This window comes from Lepidochelys kempii, chromosome 25 (genome assembly GCF_965140285.1).
Source record: "Lepidochelys kempii isolate rLepKem1 chromosome 25, rLepKem1.hap1, whole genome shotgun sequence".
NCBI lineage: Eukaryota > Metazoa > Chordata > Testudines > Cheloniidae > Lepidochelys > Lepidochelys kempii.
Window position 1 is genome coordinate 10,820,465 of NC_136404.1, and position 19,287 is coordinate 10,839,751.

Sequence of the window (19,287 nt, forward strand, 5' to 3'; positions counted from 1 at the left end):
CCCTGCTGAGGCTACCTTGTCCCCTCTCCCACCCACGTCAAAACAAAAGCCAATGCCGCAGCCCGTTGCTACAGAAATCTTTATTCCTTTCAAATAAAGACAGGCTCGTATAACCTATCGGTACTGGCCTGTGCGTGTCACAGAGCAGAGGAGTGCATGGGTTCACTCGTTCCTAATAAAAACGGACCTACACCAAGGTTAATTCATCTCCCTGCCACACCGGCACTAGGACATGGCACAGAACACGCCACCCATGAGCCCAGACAGCCAGGTGGGCGAACCACGAAAGAGGGCTCAGACCCTGTCTACATTCATAACAATGAGAGTCAGTGATTGGCCAACCCCGACTCCTTTCAGGCAAAGCTGAACACTGACTGGCTGCTGGTTGTTGCTGCGGAGCTGTACTACAGCCCGCCTTCCAACACATGCTTCAGGAAAGGAGCTAGAGGCACCATCTGCCTTTCAACCCTAGGCTCCGATACAAACCAACCAACCCCAGGCCCCGAGCAACGGCAGAGCCGCTGGTCCCCAGAGACCTCTCTTAGCCTTTCCGTTGGGGACCCTACGTCAAGTGGAGACTTGCTCTGGGAGTGGACCAGGGGCTAGTGGCTCTCACACAGAAGGAGTTTCTATCCACCCCCACTGCCATGTTCATGACAAGCGGCGGGATTCCCCAAGATCCAGCCCATGCTTGTCTCCCTCCTCAAGGCCCTGTGTTGTGTTGACATCTGCTTACAGCTTCGGGGACTGGCTAAGGACTTTCCCTGGATGGGAAGTGAAGCTGATCCTTGCTCAAGGACAGCAAAGGATTGCCAAAGTGCAACACACTCGAGCACACCAGAAGGCTCCCAACTAATCCAAGCAGCTCGAGACCAGACCGTGGACAAACCTCACATCTCACCTGGTAGTTCACACCTGCCTCCCCTCATCTATTTAATCCCGCACCGGCACCTGGGGGTAAAGGTATTCAAAAACCAGGAACATACAGGAGTGGCTGCGAGGTTCCCTCCTACAGCCCCTTGGAACGCCCAGCAGATTGGTACGGAAAGGACACTTGGAGATCACACATCACAGCCAAGGAAGAAGCCAGGAAAACACATGTTTTCTGCAGATCTGGTACCAGCTTGGCAACCAACATCTCTTTGTTGAGCATCTCGTTTCTCTGATCCGCTGTGTATCCAACCAAGCCTAGAGATCAACCTGTCCAGGTCCCAGTACCGGTCCCTCCCTCATTTTACACAGACATTTCCATGCTCCTAGAACAAGTTCGCTTGAAAGCACCCTCTGGACGGCATCCACTTCATTACGGAAGTTAGGTGCTGGGTTACGGCATGTGCACTGGTGCTTTCGACTGGGATTGGCACAAACGCACGGGTCTGTTTAATCTCCGAGTGGCCCCGGGGGCCCGACAGCTCAGAGTTCAAGAGGTACATGACAGCCCTCAATGCTGCAGCTTACGCAGGCATGGGGCTGCCTTTCGAATCCATGACCTTTGGAGCTATGGCACAGGAGAAAAGGGTAATACAGTCGGAACGGGAGAAGGGCAAACATCGCCTCTTGCACAGGAAGAGACCATAGCAATATTCTCCGCTAGGCATTTCCTTGTTCTTTCAGTTTACAGTATGGAGCCCAAATCCATTAGCTGGGTAAAGAGAACGTTGGAGAGATTTCTAGGCGTAGCTGCTGTCCTATCCGACCACACCCAGGATACATCCTTGAACCCCGACTGCCGGGGTCCTACTCCCTCTCTGGTTACGTAGCCTGGCAACAAGTGACATGAGCGCAGAGTAGCAGTTACACTCCCTGCAGACATGGGGCCCGATCCTGGGAAGTGACAAGCAATCCTTTATTCCTAGTGAAATCCACAGGACTGGAGTGTATCTGGCAACTGCAAGGATTGGGCCCCTGTGAGATTCAAAGTCTTTGGTCACAGATTGTCTCCTCCGTTAAGCAGAGACACACGGAAGAAAGAAGGGGTTGAGAGAGACCAGCTGAAAAGGGATTCTCAAGCCACACAGTCACTAGCCAGCTTGGCTTTTCAATGTGGAAGCATTGAACTGTAAAGCAACAAATTCCTTGCTGCTACCTCCCTGGAGGGATCAATGAGGAAGAGTTAGCACAAAAGCCAGGAAAATCCAGGGCATTCTTCCACTCCTGACATTAGAGTCCACAGACCAGAAGAGGCCAAACGAGCCGCACATGCCATGTTTGCATCCTGATTATTGTTTTCCAGCTTGAGAGACTGTTTCTTCCCCCACCACTGCCGATCTGTATGCAGACTCTTTCTTGCACTGGATGGTTGTATAGAGCAAATTCCAGGCTAGGGCAGATGGGAGGGAAGCCAAGAAAGGAAACTGATTGGACCTGGGGTTGAAGACAGCATGTGGCTATAAGGGTCAAAGTTAGGGAAACTGAAATTCAAGGTACACTACAGACTCGAACAGTTGCCTTGAACTATCAAAGCAGCTGTCAGTACAATGTAGCAAGGGGGCAGCATCAAGGCAGTGAATGTTTTACCGACGACGAAATACAAAAGTTGACTGGGTAACAGGCCATAGAGCAGCCGTAAATGGATATGGGTGGTGGAGGTAGAAATGTGGTTTAGCTCGCAGGCAAGAGGATTGGCTAGTGGGTCGAGGTGGGGATGGAAGGCAGGACTCCTGGGTTCTGTTCCCACGGGTCAGTGACTGGACCGTGCAATTCAGTTCACCTCTAAAAACGTAGGCGGATTCTGACCACAGAGTCAATGGAGGTTCAGGTGGTGTCTGCAAAGCACTCCGAGGTCCCTGGGTGGAAGGCGGTAGGGGAATAACTACACGGAAGTGACAAATCAAGTACCACAGACGGTGGGCTCTGATCTGGCACATGCTGGCAACATGCAGGGAAATGAGAAGTGCACAGAGGCCAGTCAACGCCCAAAGGCGGGGCAGGGGAGAAGAGGGACAAGCATTGAGAAGTGGCTTCTGCATGTGACTAACATAAGGAGAGGACTGGGGAGAAAAGTCCAAGGGAATTAGGCCCTAGAGGGCCAAACACTGAATCAGGCCACTAGGGCAGGAGAGAAACTGAAGATCTGGCCAGTGACAAATAGCGGTTAGGAACATGCAGAACAAGGAGCAGGAGTCAGGAGAAACCCTTATGACCCTGCTGTGGCCAGCAAATCCAGTCTGGAGTACTGGGCACAATGCCAGGCAGCCTGGAAGAGAATCAGGGAAGAGGCAGAAGAGACAGCAAAGGGAACAGCAAGGAAGGACCTGCATTGCGTTAGCCAACTCCATGTGCCTGCTAGTTGATCTTTCCCATCTCTAGCTTCCACGATGCTGGTATTCCTACTGTACAAAGAAGAAAGAGGTTGATAGAAAAAGGCTGCACAAACCCCTACAAGGTCTCAGGGCCGAGCGGCACCAAGGTCCAAGGGGAGGGAAAACAGAAGCCACGTGACAGGCAGAGACTGAAGCTGGGAGGTATCCAGCTGCTTTGGGAGTGGGAGACGACGAGCAATTCACAGATGAAAAAGGCTCCGAGAAGCAGCAGGAACAGCCCCAGCCAAGAGGGCTCCAGAGAAACATCCAGGCCAGGAGGTGCAGAAAAGGAGATGCAGGCACCAGGCACGGGGAGTTGACATGGGCAGGTATGTTCATGGCAGCCCCTGCTGCCATCAGAGCCACAGCATCCCCAGTGTATCTTGGGAAGACGCCTGCCTGGGTTCGGGATCCTAGACTCCCGGTGCTCTCCTGCCTTGGATAAAGCTGGGTCTTTGATATGCAGGCCAGCAGGGAAGAAGCATGGCAGGAGAAGACCAAACCCTGCCCTCATTAGGACAAAAGGACTCAATTCTCCAACCCAGCACTGGCTCAGGAGAGCTCAGCCGGTCTCTTCCGCAGCCAAGATTGAGGGAGGTGCAAATTAAACCCTGGGAAAGGGCAAGGATCATTGAGAGGAGGCCCTAGCATTACAGAGACCTTCCAGAGCATCCTGTGCAGCTGGGAATGGTGCCCAGAAGCCCTAAAGCAAGCCCAAGCCCCACAGGCCAACAGATAACTAGTAACTGCTGGATGGGAGGCAGCTCTAGTCTCAATGGTTAGGATTATCGCAGGGTGATCAGTTCTCCGCCCAGAATGGTAAGAAAATGTATTTCCAACAGCAAAGTGGCTTGGAGAGTTTAAAAAGAAATTAAAGCCCTCCCCCAACTTGGGTCACTGAGGGACAAAGGCAGTTCCCGAGAAGGAAAGAAGGTCACGCTGCTGAAACAACAGCTCTTGAGGAGACTGCAAATCAGTGAGAGAGATTCTACTGGCAAGAGTACCGACAGGCCGCCACTGTGCAAGCCGGCTGAGGAGGTCGGCTAAGGTGAGTTGCTCAGGTCAGGAGAACTCGACAGCCGGGTTATGGACTGGCCAGTTAGAAGCCCCTTTTTCCAAAGGGTTTGGCTCTTCCCTCTCCAAACGCGTCAGGAGCTATCAAGAGTCTGTACAATGCACAGATCAGAGGCCCCTCCCTGAGCCATTCAGCTGTGCCCCACGGAACTAGTTTATCTGGGAACACTTGCTGATCTCTCTCCCCAGAAAGGCAAGAGTCTTATGAACTTGCAAGAGCAGCTCCCGCTGTCGGGATGCTCTAGAAGTCCAAGCAACTGCAGTACCCAGGTCAGGATCATCACAGCCATGGCTGCAGGGAGTTAGAAGACAAGTCACAGCTTCACTGCTGGTGGTCAGAGTACGAGGGGGAAGAGAGATGGAACATTAAGAAAGCTCAGCAAGGGATTTCGTTAATTTCAGAGTAAGAAACAGCCCAAGTCCTTGGACAAGGACTGGACCCACTCGCAAGTGATTAAGAGCTGCCATTGCCAATATACCCTCAAAACAGGGGGCTGGCCAGAGACCAGCCCATAAATAGTGCAGCCTTCTACTTCAATATAGCGGGGCAATTAGGGGAAGGCTACAGATCCCAGCATGCAGTGGGCTCAGCAGACTACAGTTTGGATCAAAAGCATTGCATGATGGGAGTTGTAGTTTCTAGGCTGTCATACTTAGATACTACACGCTGCAGCAATCTACTCTGGTTTTATGCCATTAAGGTAGAGTCTCTCGGGCTCCTGGTGAATAGATGAAGCTCAAGTGGGCACAGATTGGGTGTCTCCCCTATACAGGCCGTGGCAAAGGTATTCTCCCCACCACCGTGTCCTCCTCCCCAGCCCCACAAGCTCAGAGGATGAAGGCTAGCGGATGCTGCAGTCCCCCTCTCCAACCTGCAGCTTCTCCTGCTCCATTGACCACACCAGCTCCTGCACAAACTTCATCTCTGAGGCCACCTGCTTGGCCAGAGCTTCATAGCGGTTCTCCAACTTCCGGTAGCGCCGTTTAAGCCCATTGGCCACCAGGAGGGTGCTCTTGGTCTCCTCCTGGGTCTGCTTTTTCAGGGCCTCTGTCTTCTGCAGCTCCTGCCGGATCTGGCGCAGGTCCTGGCTGATGCTCTCATTCTCCTCCTTGTACCAGGACTCCTTCTCCTCGTAGATGGAGCGCAAGGCTTCGATGTCCTCCCGGAAGGACTTCTTGTTCCTCTCCATCTCCCGGAGGCTCTCCTCAGCCGCAGCCACCTCCTCCAGGACCTTGGAGAAGCGCTCAAAGTTGATGTAGGTGTTGTTGGGGGGCATGCTGGAGTGGGACTTGATGGTGTACTCCTTGAGCCGAGTGGTCTTGAGACGCCGCCTCTCCGGCTTCTTGCCGTTGTCTTCGTTGCGGACGTTCCTCCTCTTGATCACCTGCAAGGAGAAGGGAAAACTCAGCTCTCGGGTACCATCCAGCATCAATGACTCTCCCCTTCCACCTCCAGGCTGTGCATTTAAACAGCCTAACAGCAAGCCCTGCAGTTGCATTCACACCATATCCTTCACAGCATGGTTCACAGCCAGCCCACACACAGTGCCGTTCCCCTACCTCCATGGTGCAAGCCAATATTGATGGAGACATGGCCTCCGGTCCCCCACTTCCCTGCCTGTAGAGAATTCCACATTGTTTTGCCCCCACCCCTGCTTCAAGGTTGGCCAGGAATCAGCTCCCTCTAGACCAAGTCAGCACAGCTGCTAGATCTCTCCAGGCTGGTGGAGCAAATGAGAAGCAAAAGCCCCCTGCTTAAAGGGTGATGCCAAGTGTAATTTAAAGACAACACGATGAATGGCCGGATTCTCCAGAGGAGGCTGAGTGCGCGCCGTTCCCATCCATAGGAGTTGAGCTGTTCGGTACCTTTGGCAAACGGAGCCAGGCCACAAGAATTTATGGATTTTTACCTTAATCCAGGGATGCTCCAAGCTCTGGGCAATTGTCATCCGCTTCCTGCAATGACATTAGGTCTGATTGTTCGAGGCTACAGCAGCTGGACCGAGCTTTTGGCCCGCTCAGGTCACTAGTTTTCAGATGAAACCCACATGCAGAGAGAGCTGGGCCAGTTATTCTCAGTCTCTGCTTTAATCCCACCAAGTGCCAGCTGTCAAATCAGCAGCAGCTTCCCAAACACAGGCTGTACTGTAATTATTTGCCTTCCTGCCCTGTGGACCCAACCGCTGCCCAAGGCGAACTAGCTTCTCTGCTAAGTGAGGGATCCCTTTTAGAGGGGAGCTGGCTGTCAGAGGTGCTGCAACAGCAGTCTGGTAACAGACTATCGTCCTGAAGAGACGAGAGCCAGTCTAACAGCTCCCATTAAACCTGCACACCTGGAGCAGCAGGTATTTTGGCTTTGAGGATATTGTGCAAACCTGGACCTGTTGATGGCAGATAATAAGCAGCTGTCGGAGGCTATGGACGTGAGAAAACAGCACTTCTAGCTGATTTATGGCCTAAGACAGGGGCAGTCGCCTGCCATTCCGCTTACACGGAGTGTGCTCTGGGGTGACAACAAGCAACAGGTTAGCCAAGCTCATCCACTGCACAATGGCAGCAAGAGGGAGGCTGGGGCTTTTAGAGGCTGCTGGCAGGGGGCAGTACTGGGCACACAGCAGACCATCCCCACGCTCGCTCCCCACAGTTTGTTTCAACCAACTGGTCTCGTACTTGGGATCCTTGACAAGCAGGCGCCGGATGAAGTCCTTGGCCAGCTCGCTGGTGTTGCTGAAATACTCCTCGTCGAAGTCATAGTTCACGGCGGAGATGTTCGTCAGGGTCTCCTGCTTCGTTTCGCCCAGGAACGGAGAGGCGCCACTTAGACTGCAGGGAGAGATCAGACCCCGCTCTGTGCCAAAAGCACCAAGCCCTGCCGCTCGCTCCCAAACTCCAGCTCTGCAGGACTCATGCAGCCCCCAGGAGGAACTAACATTACTTTGGTTCCTCTGACCTTGGTTACATTTGGGGGGTGGGGGGAGGGACACACTGATGGACTCACCCCAGGTCAGGCAGTGACTCAGTGGCAGAGCTGGGTGTAGGACCCAGGAGTCCTGAATCCCAGCCCTTGACAACACAGTCTCCTCAGGCACAGAAGAGCATATTCTTACCCAGAGAGAAGAATTGTCTTTATACTCACAGAATGTATGTGATGACCCCGATGCTCCTAGGGGGGAGAGAGAGAGGATATAAGATCACTGCATTGTAGATCAGTTTTTAGTCAGGTCTTTCCTCACTCCAGCCTCAAGTCTTTTAGGTTTTCCAACAGAGGGCACAGGTTAGTGACAGATCGGTCCATCCTGCAGTCAGCTTTCCCCAAGATTTCACCTTTCCCTTAGCACAGACGTTTTCTAGGTCTAGGACAAGGTTCCCTGTTAGCGTCCCAAGTTAAAGATCAAAGCTCAGGTCAGGGAATCCAGGGTTGGGTTACTTCATTAGAAACATCCAGGATGCGCAAGCCACCCAAATCCCACTCAGCCTCCAGTGATTACAGGCCTATCCCGAGCCCTGGCCCACAAGCCCAACACCCACCCACCCCCACCCCAGAGCTAGATTTAGCAGCATTCAAAGAGACTAGTCTGTCTGAAAGACGGATTGGTGGGGCCCACCAGGAATTAAGGGACTGTCCTCTTCAGAGAGAGAGGTACCACAGAACCAGGTATCGACCTGGGACAATAGATGAAGCACAGGAACAGGAGTGAGGGACAAAAATATATAAAAGCAGGGAATTAGATGGGGACACTGAGCAGACAGCAACGGGGTCAGCAGACCCCAGCCAGAACACTGCCTGGATACGCAAGACAACCAAGGGACAGAAACAAGCCCCACAAATGCAGAATCCCCTCCTCCCAGACTGATTGCCAGTGCCAGGCTGACAGCCCCACAGACTGAAGCAACCCATTTACCTACAAGAATGTGCCACATACATATTAGCACTACAAGCTAGTCTATGGGCCAAGACAGCACATGGCCTGCTAGCTAACATATCAGCTGGTATGAGCCGCTTCCCTCACATTGCCCACATTGAGCACCCCTCAAGCACGGCTTAGAGGGACTCCCCTCCAGCAACAAGACGACGGTTCAGTCTCCAGGTGCATTTAATTCTTGGCCTCTGTAAGGAAGCTGCCAGCTGGTGTCCACCACAGAGAGGGTACAAACACCTGCTCACTAAGAACTGGGCCGAAGCCACCCACATCAGATGTTCTACAACGGGCCTGTGGTTATGATGGAGCGTCATGGCATACTCACCACATGTCAGCCTCCAGCCCCAAGGGCTCGTAGTTCACGATTTCAGGGGCTTTAGAAGGAGAGAGACAGACAAAGTTATGCTGCAGGGAAAATCCATTGCAAGCAGCTTCAGCCATCTCGTGCAACGACTCAAACCCTCACCCAACTGTACGTAGCCAAAGCTTTGGTGATACTTTGACGTCCCCAGGCAAAAAGAGCTGTAGTAAGGGTACCCAAATCTCACCCAGTCCAGGGCTGCACTGGCAGCTTCCTCAGACTCAGGGCGGTCCTGGCTACACAGCTGATAGAGCGAAGGGAGGCCGTTGTGGGCTCTGATACACAGGGGCAGCATGCAGGAATACAACTCCCAACCAGCCACCCTGGCTCTCCTTCACTGCGAAGTCACAGGGCATCTTTCCCAGATTCAAACAAGCCTCCGGAACCCCGCGAGCCGCCACTGTCCCACTTCCCCTCCTACCTACGAACTCCGGGGTCCCAAAGATGTTTTTGAACTCGTTCCCTGCTTCGATTTTGTGAGCAATGCCGAAGTCGATGAGTTTGATGCGGGGGTTTGGCACGTTCTTGTCCAGCAGCATGATGTTCTCAGGCTGGAGAGAAGCAAAAGTAGCAGGGCTTTTTCATATTGGCTTCCAGCAACGCTCACTAAGATCCCCATACCTTTGAGCGCAACTCTATACTGGAAAGAGACATCCTGTGATTCCCTAACCCCCTTTCCCCCCCTCAGGCTTGGTCTAGCTCTATACTACAGAGTTAGGTCAACGTAAGGCAGCTTATGGTGGTGCCAGGGCTGGGGGCCCCAGCTGTCAGTTCCCCCTACCCAGTTAAATCAGTGAAAGTGCTCCTGGAGAGGGTGCGACAGCCAACAGAGGGGGCATTGCATGGACACGAACCACCAACCTAGCTTAGGTCAAATTAATTTTTTATCATAGGTCAGGCTTCAGCCGTCTCTGCTCAGAATACGGCTTTCCAAGCTGCCAGCCCAGCAGACTCTGCCTGGGATCTGAAAGGCAGCTTGCTCTCCCGCAGCTGCCGAGGGGAGTTAAAAATGCACGCAGCAGGAAGTAGAGACTAAGCAGCACACGAAGCAAGTGTGGCTGGTGTGGAACCAGTTCTACATGGTTATTTCAAACCTCCACTCAGAATGCCACAGATAAGCCTCAGCTGCAGCTGAGACCCTGGACTCAACGCTCAGTGACTTTACACAAGCACTGCGTGCATTTTGCTACTGTGGTTTGTTTACTGTCTCTCAAGAGCCCTTCACTGCCTGTCCCAGCTTCACCTGCCCAGGTGAAGCACAGGGTATCCGATCTGGATTCAGTGTTTTGCATCTGTGCTTACACGCTTCGGTTTGACTCCAAAGCAACAGGCCAGAGTCTGATCACGGACATGCCAGCAAACACCCAGAGTACTCCACCAGAGTAAACGATTTGGCACCAGTGCAAACGAGAGCAGACTTCAGCCCATGTGTTTGGGTTCAGAGGGCTTGGGAAGTGTAGACAAAAGCAAGTCCTGATTGCTTGGTCTATGCCTCACCTCGAAAAGCACACCTCATTTCCCATCCCCCGTGGCACCACACCACACCCAAGAAAAAAAGAGCGCCAACTACTGGACCATGAACGATTTCCCGCAGCAGCCCTTGGAGCCGACCGGCTTTGTTCTCATTTAGCTGAGGAAAAAAAATCTAATGATATCAACGCACAAGATGGAGCCGGCCTCACAGCCAACAAGTCCGTCCACACTGACTCCTCTGCATCTAGCAGGCAAGGGCCCTGGGCTTCATAGGCCGAAACTTACCTTCAGGTCGAAGTGCGCTATGCGCTTGGAATGCAAGTAGTGGACCCCATCCAGGATCTGTTTGAGGAACTGGGTGGCCTCTTCCTCCGTCAGAGACTCCTTCTCAGCCAGGAAGTCAAAGAGCTCGCCCCCCGAGACCAGCTCCAGGATCAGCACCACGTCCGTCTTGTTCTCGAAGATGTCGTGGAGCGTGATGATGTTGGGGTGCTGGATCTCCCGCAGGATGTCCACCTCCCTCTCGATCTCCTCCCGGCTCACGCCCCGCCGGCTGGACGACAGGCGCCGCTTCTTGATGAACTTGGCTGCATACTCCAGGCCGCTTTTCTTCTCCCGGCACTTCCGCACAATGGCGAACTGGCCACTGCATGGGGAGAGGGGACGCAGCAGTTAATAAGACGTCTCCTCACTGGCACCTGCCTGGAGGAATCGGTGACTGCAGTGGGGCAGCTACAGTCTGCTATGTTCTAAAGAGATCTCCCATTGGTGCATTTCCTCACTGAGAAGGGTACAACTCCTGACAAACCCGCTGGGGCCACAGCGCTTCCATGGGCAGCAGGTAAAGCCCTTCCACTCGACTCCAGGTCTAAGCGTCTGCCTTCTCCATGCACCACTTGGCCAGCTCAGGGATGGTGGCATCATGGACAAAGCTGAGCACCAAGGCAGAATAAAAGCCCCTTTCTTGGAGAGCACACTTCAGCCGCCTGTGGAGTACAAACAGACCGAATTGCTGCCAAGCCAGGACAGATCAATAGCTCAGCTCATCCCCTCTGGTTGTCAATATGTGATGCATCAGATGCAGGATTGGAATAAACCGATACCGCCACTATGTGCTGCTGTGCTGGGTAGGATGAAGGAAGGAAGGAACGAACTTCCCTTGAATGCAGCTAGCATTCAGTTAACATCCTAGAGCGTGAGGATTGATGGCCCATGCTGGTTTTATCCTAAGTACGTCACTGCAGATGCTATTCTGATTCATACAAATCTCTGGCCCTTCCTTGAAACGTATTAATCTACCCAGGTATCAGGAAGCGTATCATGGTAACAATGTGATTATGCTGCTTCGGCATTTGTACAATATCCTGCTGAAACATAGCCCTGTAACTTGCGGTTCAGTGCTGGAATCAGGCAGAGTTCCCGTGTTCTGATGATCACAATGGTCCCTTCCGGCCTTCAGATTTATGAAACTGGCAGCTCAAGAGTTCCAACCACCATTCCAGAGCACCCCGAGATGTCAATTTCATCGTGAGGAGCATTTGGGGAGAAGGGTGCCTGTGCAACTGACCCAGGCTGTAACGCTCGGCGCTTACAGCGCTCTTTAGATTTGCAAGTGCTTTGTGAATACTAATTTGTAACACATGCTCCCTGCCATGGTCTACATCAGTGACACCCCCATTTTACAAGCAGGAAAAGCGAGACTCAGAGGGGATGTTACTGACACACAGGGGGTCAGCGACAGAGTCAAAAAACAGAACCCAGGGAATCCTGACCCCACCCAGTCCCTTGATCTACCCACTAAACCTCTGAAAGTTACATGCCCAGATTTAGGTGCATTTCTTCTTCTTCCTGGGAGGATCAAAATTAACTGCCCCTGCGTTAGGGTGACCAGATACCAAGTGTGAAAAATTGGGACTGGCGGTGGGGAGTAATAGGCGCTTATAAAAGAGAGACAGTCCTGATAAAATAGGGACATCTGGTCACCCTACCCTGCATCGTCGTCCTCCTCATTACACTGCCAGCATTTCCGCCTCCAATGGGGTTATTTACATTTTTAAACAGTGACATCAAGGCTCGCTTCATTGGTTGGCAGCTGCTGGGCCTGAACTTTCCATAAAAGGCTGCACTCGGACAGGAAACAGTCAGAGCTGATCAAATGCTAAAGGCTTCCCAGACTCCCACCAGCAAAATCCAGCAGTCTGGCTGGAGGAGAGAGTGCTGCGCAGGGGAGGAAGAAGCGGGGTTACGAAGCATGAAATGTCTAACAAACCAACGTCTTCTAGGAAATGCAGAAATAAGGAGGTCACCTTGCCCTTAACTCTCCCTGTTGGGACAGAGAAGTGATGAAATATTCACACACCAAAGGAGAGAGACCGCCAGAACAGTAAAGACCTAGTGATTCCCTGGATTCCTTCTCCAGGGAGCACGAGGCACACCCTTTTTAAGATGCTCACCCCTTTATAAACACATTAGTCAAACCCAAAGCACAGAGGAAGGGGGAACCACTTGCCTCCTTTAAAAATCTTGTTCCCCGTCCCCCCCCCCCCCCCAGCACCCATCTCTCTTCACTGCCACAGTGGTCAACCTTCCAGCTGCCTGAACAAGAGGGAACAAGAGGAATTCATGCTGCTCCTTGCTCAGCTGGACAGGTTGGTGACACAAAACTCCTTCCCAAGGGGCTGGGGAGCCCAGAGATTAGAGGAACCCATGAAACAAACCTTTGTCTGCTGCTCAAGAAAGCAGAACTACAGCACCAGCAGGCTGGTCCAGCAGACTTGAAAAGAGAATTCAACTAAAGGTCAACAGGCCCAGGAATGTAACCTTAAAAGCCTCTCGAAGAGCTCACCTGAAGAGTTGCCAGCTCTTATGCCAGGCAATGGAGAAGACCAATTACCATCTCAAGGTAAACAGAAGGATGTACCTATGCACTGCAGCATGGGCCAAACCCACAAAGCCCCACGCCAATACCCCTGCCCGGGTAACACTCCCTGCCTGTCCACCTTCCAGGAGCGGAGGGAGGATTGCTTGGAAAACGTTTTGAGCCTGTGCAGGGTTCTAACAAGCGTCATTCTTATTTAAACACCAACAGGGCCACCTGTGCGGTTACAGCCCTCAAAAGGAAAATACTGTCCCTAAGGAACTCCCGAGTGATATTCCCATACACAACACCACTTAGCTAGCAGCGGAGGATGCCGAAGAACATCTAACGTTGCACGTTATTTAAACCAGAGACACCATGGCAATCACCAGCTAGGTTTAGATGCCGAAGTCTAATGCCAAACTTAAACGCCATTCACACACACACATGGATCAGAATTTTTCTGGGCTTGCTACACCCGAACCACTTTAACTCTGCTTCTACAGTTCAGACTTAGAATGCAGACTTCTTCAAGGGACACCACCAACTTCAGTTTGATTCAGAAGATTAATTTGGTGGGGAAAGGTTTTCTAAAAAGCCTAAGATCATCAGAAATGTTCCCACCAAAGGATTTTTCCATGTTTACAAGCAAGCGTTCCCCTACAGAGTCAAACTCCAGCAGCACTCAGACCTCAGTGGTTCAGGAGTCAAATTAGCCATCAGCGTTACCCAAAAGAGCCACAGGCAGGTGAATTCATTGTTTCGTTTCCTATTTGTATAGATTATTCTCACAGCAAAATGACTGACCAAGTATTATCATCTTACCAACTACAACTGGTTAATAACATAGTAAAGGCACCCTGATTGGTTAATAATTCAATCACACAGTGTTTTAATATCGTGTGTTGCAAAGAGCCGCGGGAGACATGTTAAAGAGCCACTGGCGGCTCACGAGTCTGTCTGAATATCACTGTGCTAGGCCATAAGCCCTTTGGAACAGGAGCCGCATCTTCCTATGGGTTTATATAGCACCTGGAGCAAAGGCCTACACCGAGTGGGAGCTTTGGGCACTGCTGTAACAAACAGCAGCTCAATCATCAACCCCAAAAGCTTGGGGAGAGTTTATTTTTATGCTAAGGCATGGAACCCAGCTAAGATCCACAAAGGTTTTGCATCCAGCATGAATAAGCCCAGTTTGTACGCAACACAATAACCTCCTCTTCCCGTGTTCTAAAGACGGCCTAGCTTCTGCCGAAAGGCAAAGATGATTCATACCAGAAACGTGCCCCAAACATGCAGAGCGACTGAGACACCAACAAAGAATGCTAAGCAACCCACAGTCATCTGTTCGAGGCAGGGCAGAGCCAGCCAAACAGGGACATGAGGTGAGCTTAAGGGGAAAAAAAGAGCCATAGCACCACTAAAAAAAGGAGTGAATTGTGAATAAAAATGCTTGGCCCTTCTAGGAGGGCCTGTCACCGTATGGTCTCTCTCATTGGCCTAATGAATATTTAATTATTTACACAAATGGAACGACTCCAGCAGGAGAGATTGAGTCCTCCCCCCCACTCCCACCCCCATCGGGCTGGCTGGAGCTCTGTTGAAACTCCACCCTGAACGGGAGAAACTTTCCCCAACTGAAGCAGAATCGAAACTGGCCCATTCCCATAAAAAGTTTGTTTCAATGAATGAACTTTATCCAGCCAAAAAAAAAAAAAAGCGGTGTAAAAACAAATCCCCAACCAGCTCAAGTTTTAAATATTCATTAACCCTCATGCGACCCACGCCGGGAGGTGGATAAGGGATATAAACAGATTTCTTAACCTACCACTGAACTAGAGCTGGCTCTGGAGAAAGACACAGCAGCTGAACAGCAGAACTGCCCAACACTTTGAAACAGCAAGCCGTAGAGAATCCCACACCTGACTGAACATACAGAGCGGGAACATGGAAACAGGGTGTCGTGACCAGAAATGGAATTTGACTAAGGTAGCAAAAGAAACGCTATGGGTTTATTTAATGACTAGAAATGGTCAGGCTCTTGGCTTTATGGCTAGGAGACGGCACCACCCACAGCAGAGCAGGCCCCCTAGTTAGCACACTCACCTGCCCAGCTCTTCTCCCATCTCATAATGGTCCTCCACATTCTCCTGCCTGAAGGTGGACATGGCTGCCAGACCAAAAGGAGCCCGGCCCACACTTCGGAGAGCCAAAGTTTCCCCTGCTCCACGTGCAGACAGCACGTTTCAACTCTGGAAGGAGACAAGGGAAACGGGAGAGAATTGTTATGCCCCAGTCAGCCAAAGACATCCCAGCGCTGTGGAATGAGCAACAGAACCTCTGCATGACACAGCGGCACCTGCTCTAAACTGGATACAAGAGATGAATGAGCCCCGCACTTATGTTGCGTCTATTTCTCGTTCATTCGCACCCAGCCAAGGCAGGACTGATCCCTGCAGTCTGCTCTCCAGGGTTATGATTCAGTGTCCCCACACAGCTCGTGGGAAGATATTTCAGTCTAGCAGATTATTAAGTAGACCCTAGAAGCTACCAGCAGAACCCCATGGTGCTGGGTGCTGTAGAGACACATAGCAAGAGACTGTCCCTGCCCAAGGACTGGCCCATAATCACAGAGGGAGTCTGTGGCACAGCCAGGAATTAAACCCACATCTCGTGAGTCCTAGTCCACTGCTATGACCCCGAAACCATCATTCTTTGTCCCTCAGCCACCCTCCTTCCCACATTTTGGTTCAGCTTCCCCAACACCCTCTGCTAAGGGAGAGGAAGGATCACCCTCCCCTACTCAGCCCCATGACAGCACTGGGGAAGACCCACAAATAAGCCGCCTGGCCCTGGATGGAGGCCACGAGTGGCTCAATCAGCACATTGATTTTATAAAATCTGAAAGAGGAGGAAGCAAAGCTAAGCTTGTTACGATGTCTCCACTCTGCCCACTGGGGTGCACTGGAGGAGAGAGAGATCTACACAAAGGAACTTCAGCCTTCTCTTTAATCCCCCCCCCCACACACACACACACACAAGCAAGCCTCACCCTCTCACCACACTCCAACAACAATACAAGAATCACTGTCCCCATGGGTGCAGGAACAATGTGTATACTGGGGGTAATGAGAGCCATCGAACCAAACTGTAAACCCTATATGTGATGGCAACCACTTCAGGCCAGGAGGTGCGGCAGTAGCCCTAATTCCAGCACCTATGAATGTCCCCAAGTTACATCTGCCTGGAGCGCCACACAACCCTCCCCCCCTAACCCCCGCTCTACTCCTCGGCCCAACACAGTCCCCTACCTTGACCCCTAACTCCCACACAGCCCCCTGCCACACTCCCTACCTACACAGAGCCCCCACTCCCTATGGCCCACCCCCACACAACCCCCTGCCCCACTCGCTATGGCCCACCCCAACACAGCCTCCTAGCCCACCCACAGCCCTCCACCTTGCCCCCATCCCCCCCACAATCCCCTGCCCCACTCCCAACCCACAAATAGCCCCCCCATGGGCCGCCCCCACACAGCCCCCTGCCCTGCCCCCTATCCCCCACACATCCCCCTGCCCCCCTCACACACTGCCCCCCCATGGCCGCCCCCACACAGCCCCCTGCCCTGCCCCCTATCCCCCACACATCCCCCTGCCCCCCTCACACACTGCCTCCACATGGCCCGCCCCCACACAGCCCCCTGCCCCACTCACACACTGCCCCCCTCACACACTGCCCCCACATGGCCCGCCCCCACACAGCCCCCTGCCCCACTCACACACTGCCCCCCCATGGCCCGCCCCCACACAGCCCCCTGCCCTGCCCCCTATCCCCCACACATCCCCCTGCCCCCCTCACACACTGCCCCCACATGGCCCGCCCCCACACAGCCCCCTGCCCCACTCACACACTGCCCCCCCATGGCCCGCCCCCACACAGCCCCCTGCCCTGCCCCCTATCCCCCACACATCCCCCTGCCCCACTCACACACTGCCCCCCATGGCCCGCCCCCACACAGCCCCCTGCCCTGCCCCCTATCCCCCACACATCCCCCTGCCCCACTCACACACTGCCCCCACATGGCCCGTCCCCACACAGCCCCCTGCCCCCCTCACACACTGCCCCCCCATGGCCCGCCCCCACACAGCCCCCTGCCCTGCCCCCTATCCCCCACACATCCCCCTGCCCCCCTCACACACTGCCCCCACATGGCCCGCCCCCACACATCCCCCTGCCCCACTCACACACTGCCCCCCTCACACACTGCCCCCCATGGCCCGCCCCCACACAGCCCCCGCCCTGCCCCACTCCCTACGGCCCGCCCCCACACAGCCCCCCGCCTCACTCCCCGTCCCCACAGAGCCGCCCCGAGCCCCGCCGCACCCCACAGAGCCCCCACCCCCCAGCGGCCGCAGCCGGCCGACCCCGGCCCCGCTCCGGGCCCCGCTCCGGACCCCGCACCTGGGCCCGCGGCCGCCGCATTCCGACGCTCCCGGCTCCTTCCCCTCGCCCCGCGCCCACCATTGGCTGAGCCGCGGCGCCTACGTCACCGCAGCCAGCCCGGCCCCATGCGCGCCATTGGCCGAGCCGGCAGCGCATCAGCCTGGCCCGGGGCGGGGGCGGGGCTGCAGCTCGGAGCCACGCCGGGATTCCCGGGAGGCGGGGCTCCCCCGGCCCCGCCCCCTCCGGACGGTGAGCGCCCCCTGGCCCCGCCCACCCCCCCTCCGGGCGGCGAGCTCCCCTATGTATGTATGGACCCCCGTCCTATCCCTGCCCCATCCCACAGGCGGTGGGGCTCCCCCATGGCCCCTCCCCCCTGGCGGAGAGCTCCCCTATGGACCCCCGTCCTATCCCTGCCCCATCCCACAGGCGGTGGGGCTCCCCCATGGCCCCTCCCCCCGGGCGGAGAGCTCCCCTATGAACCCCCGTCCTATCCCTGCCCCATCCCACAGGCGGTGGGGCTCCCCCATGGCCCCTCCCCCCGGGCGGAGAGCTCCCCTATGGACCCCCGTCCTATCCCTGCCCCATCCCACAGGCGGTGGGGCTCCCCCATGGCCCCACCCCCCGGGCGGAGAGCTCCCCTATGTATGGACCCCCGTCCTATCCCTGCCCCATCCCACAGGCGATGGGGCTCCCCCATGGCCCCTCCCCCCGGGCGGAGAGCTCCCCTATGTATGGACCCCCGTCCTATCCCTGCCCCATCCCACAGGCGATGGGGCTCCCCCATGGCCCCTCCCCCCGGGCGGAGAGCTCCCCTATGTATGGACCCCCGTCCTATCCCTGCCCCATCCCACAGGCGGTGGGGCTCCCCCATGGCCCCTCCCCCCGGGCGGAGAGCTCCCCTATGGACCCCCGTCCTATCCCTGCCCCATCCCACAGGCGGTGGGGCTCCCCCATGGCCCCTCCCCCCGGGCGGAGAGCTCCCCTATGGACCCCCGTCCTATCCCTGCCCCACCCCGCCAGGCAGCAGGACTCCCCTATGCCCCCCCCCACTCTACCACGCCCTGTCCCCAGGGTTCCTAGTGCCCCCTGTGGCCCGGCTCCTGCCCCATCTCCAGAGTTTCCTCTGCCCTGCCCACCCCACCCCAGTTCTACTGCTGCTCACATCCCTTCCTTCCTTGTCCCTCGTCATGTGCTGACGTGGCCCAGCCCTAGAGAGATTCCCCCCCACCCCGTACCACACCCCCCTTCTCCAGGGGAGGGGAGGTGGGCTCCCCTCCACCTCTGTACCACCACCCCCCTTCTCCAGGGGAGCGGAGGGGGGCTCCCCTCCAGCCCTGTACCACCACCCCCCTTCTCCAGGGGAGCGGAGGGGGGCTCCCCTCCAGCCCTGTACCACCACCCCCCCTTCTGCAGGGGACCCAGCTGCAGAAAACACGCAGGAGGTGGACTTGCTTCTGTCTGTTTTAACCCTTGCAAACAGACACGCTCCTCCATGCGCCAGGCTGCAGTGGGGCTGGACTCCCAGCCTCCACTGGGCGTTTTAGGCACAGTTCAATGCGTGCTGTGTATCCGTGTCTAACAGCTGCCGAGCCGGGAGATCGGAGTAGTCCCTCCCTGCCTTTCCACACCCACAATGTTCCAGGGCGGCGGAGCCAGCGACATGTCGGTTGTCAGTCACAGCGGTGTGGATTTTAAAACCATTATTTATAACTATACAATTTAAGAACAGAGGCCCTGTCTGCACTGCTTGGGTGAACCCATGGCACTTACTGTATGGGTCCTTCAATCTCCCCCTCCTACATTTTGGTGTAACCTTTTATGTCCTATCCTCCATGGAAGAGGTGGCTGCACTGGCTT

The 19,287-nt window shown here is 54.7% G+C and overlaps 1 protein-coding gene across 2 annotated transcripts; it reads right to left on the bottom strand.

Annotated features, from left to right (window-relative positions):
* Positions 1-65: 65 nt before the first annotated feature.
* DAPK3 (death associated protein kinase 3) lies at positions 66-17,522 on the bottom strand. Of its 2 annotated transcripts, none has more exons than XM_073323862.2 (9): positions 17,449-17,522; positions 15,094-15,239; positions 10,416-10,776; positions 9,079-9,208; positions 8,622-8,670; positions 7,513-7,539; positions 7,047-7,199; positions 6,287-6,332; positions 66-5,761 (listed from the first exon to the last, which is right to left on the bottom strand). In XM_073323862.2, the coding sequence occupies exons 2-9, from the start codon at positions 15,153-15,155 to the stop codon at positions 5,219-5,221; spliced, it is 1,371 nt and encodes a 456-aa protein (XP_073179963.1). In that variant the 5' UTR covers positions 15,156-15,239; positions 17,449-17,522; the 3' UTR covers positions 66-5,218. The 2 variants fall into 2 exon arrangements, with proteins under 2 accessions (XP_073179963.1, XP_073179964.1); XM_073323863.2 differs by lacking the exon at positions 17,449-17,522 and adding an exon at positions 16,040-16,242.
* Positions 17,523-19,287: the final 1,765 nt, after the last annotated feature.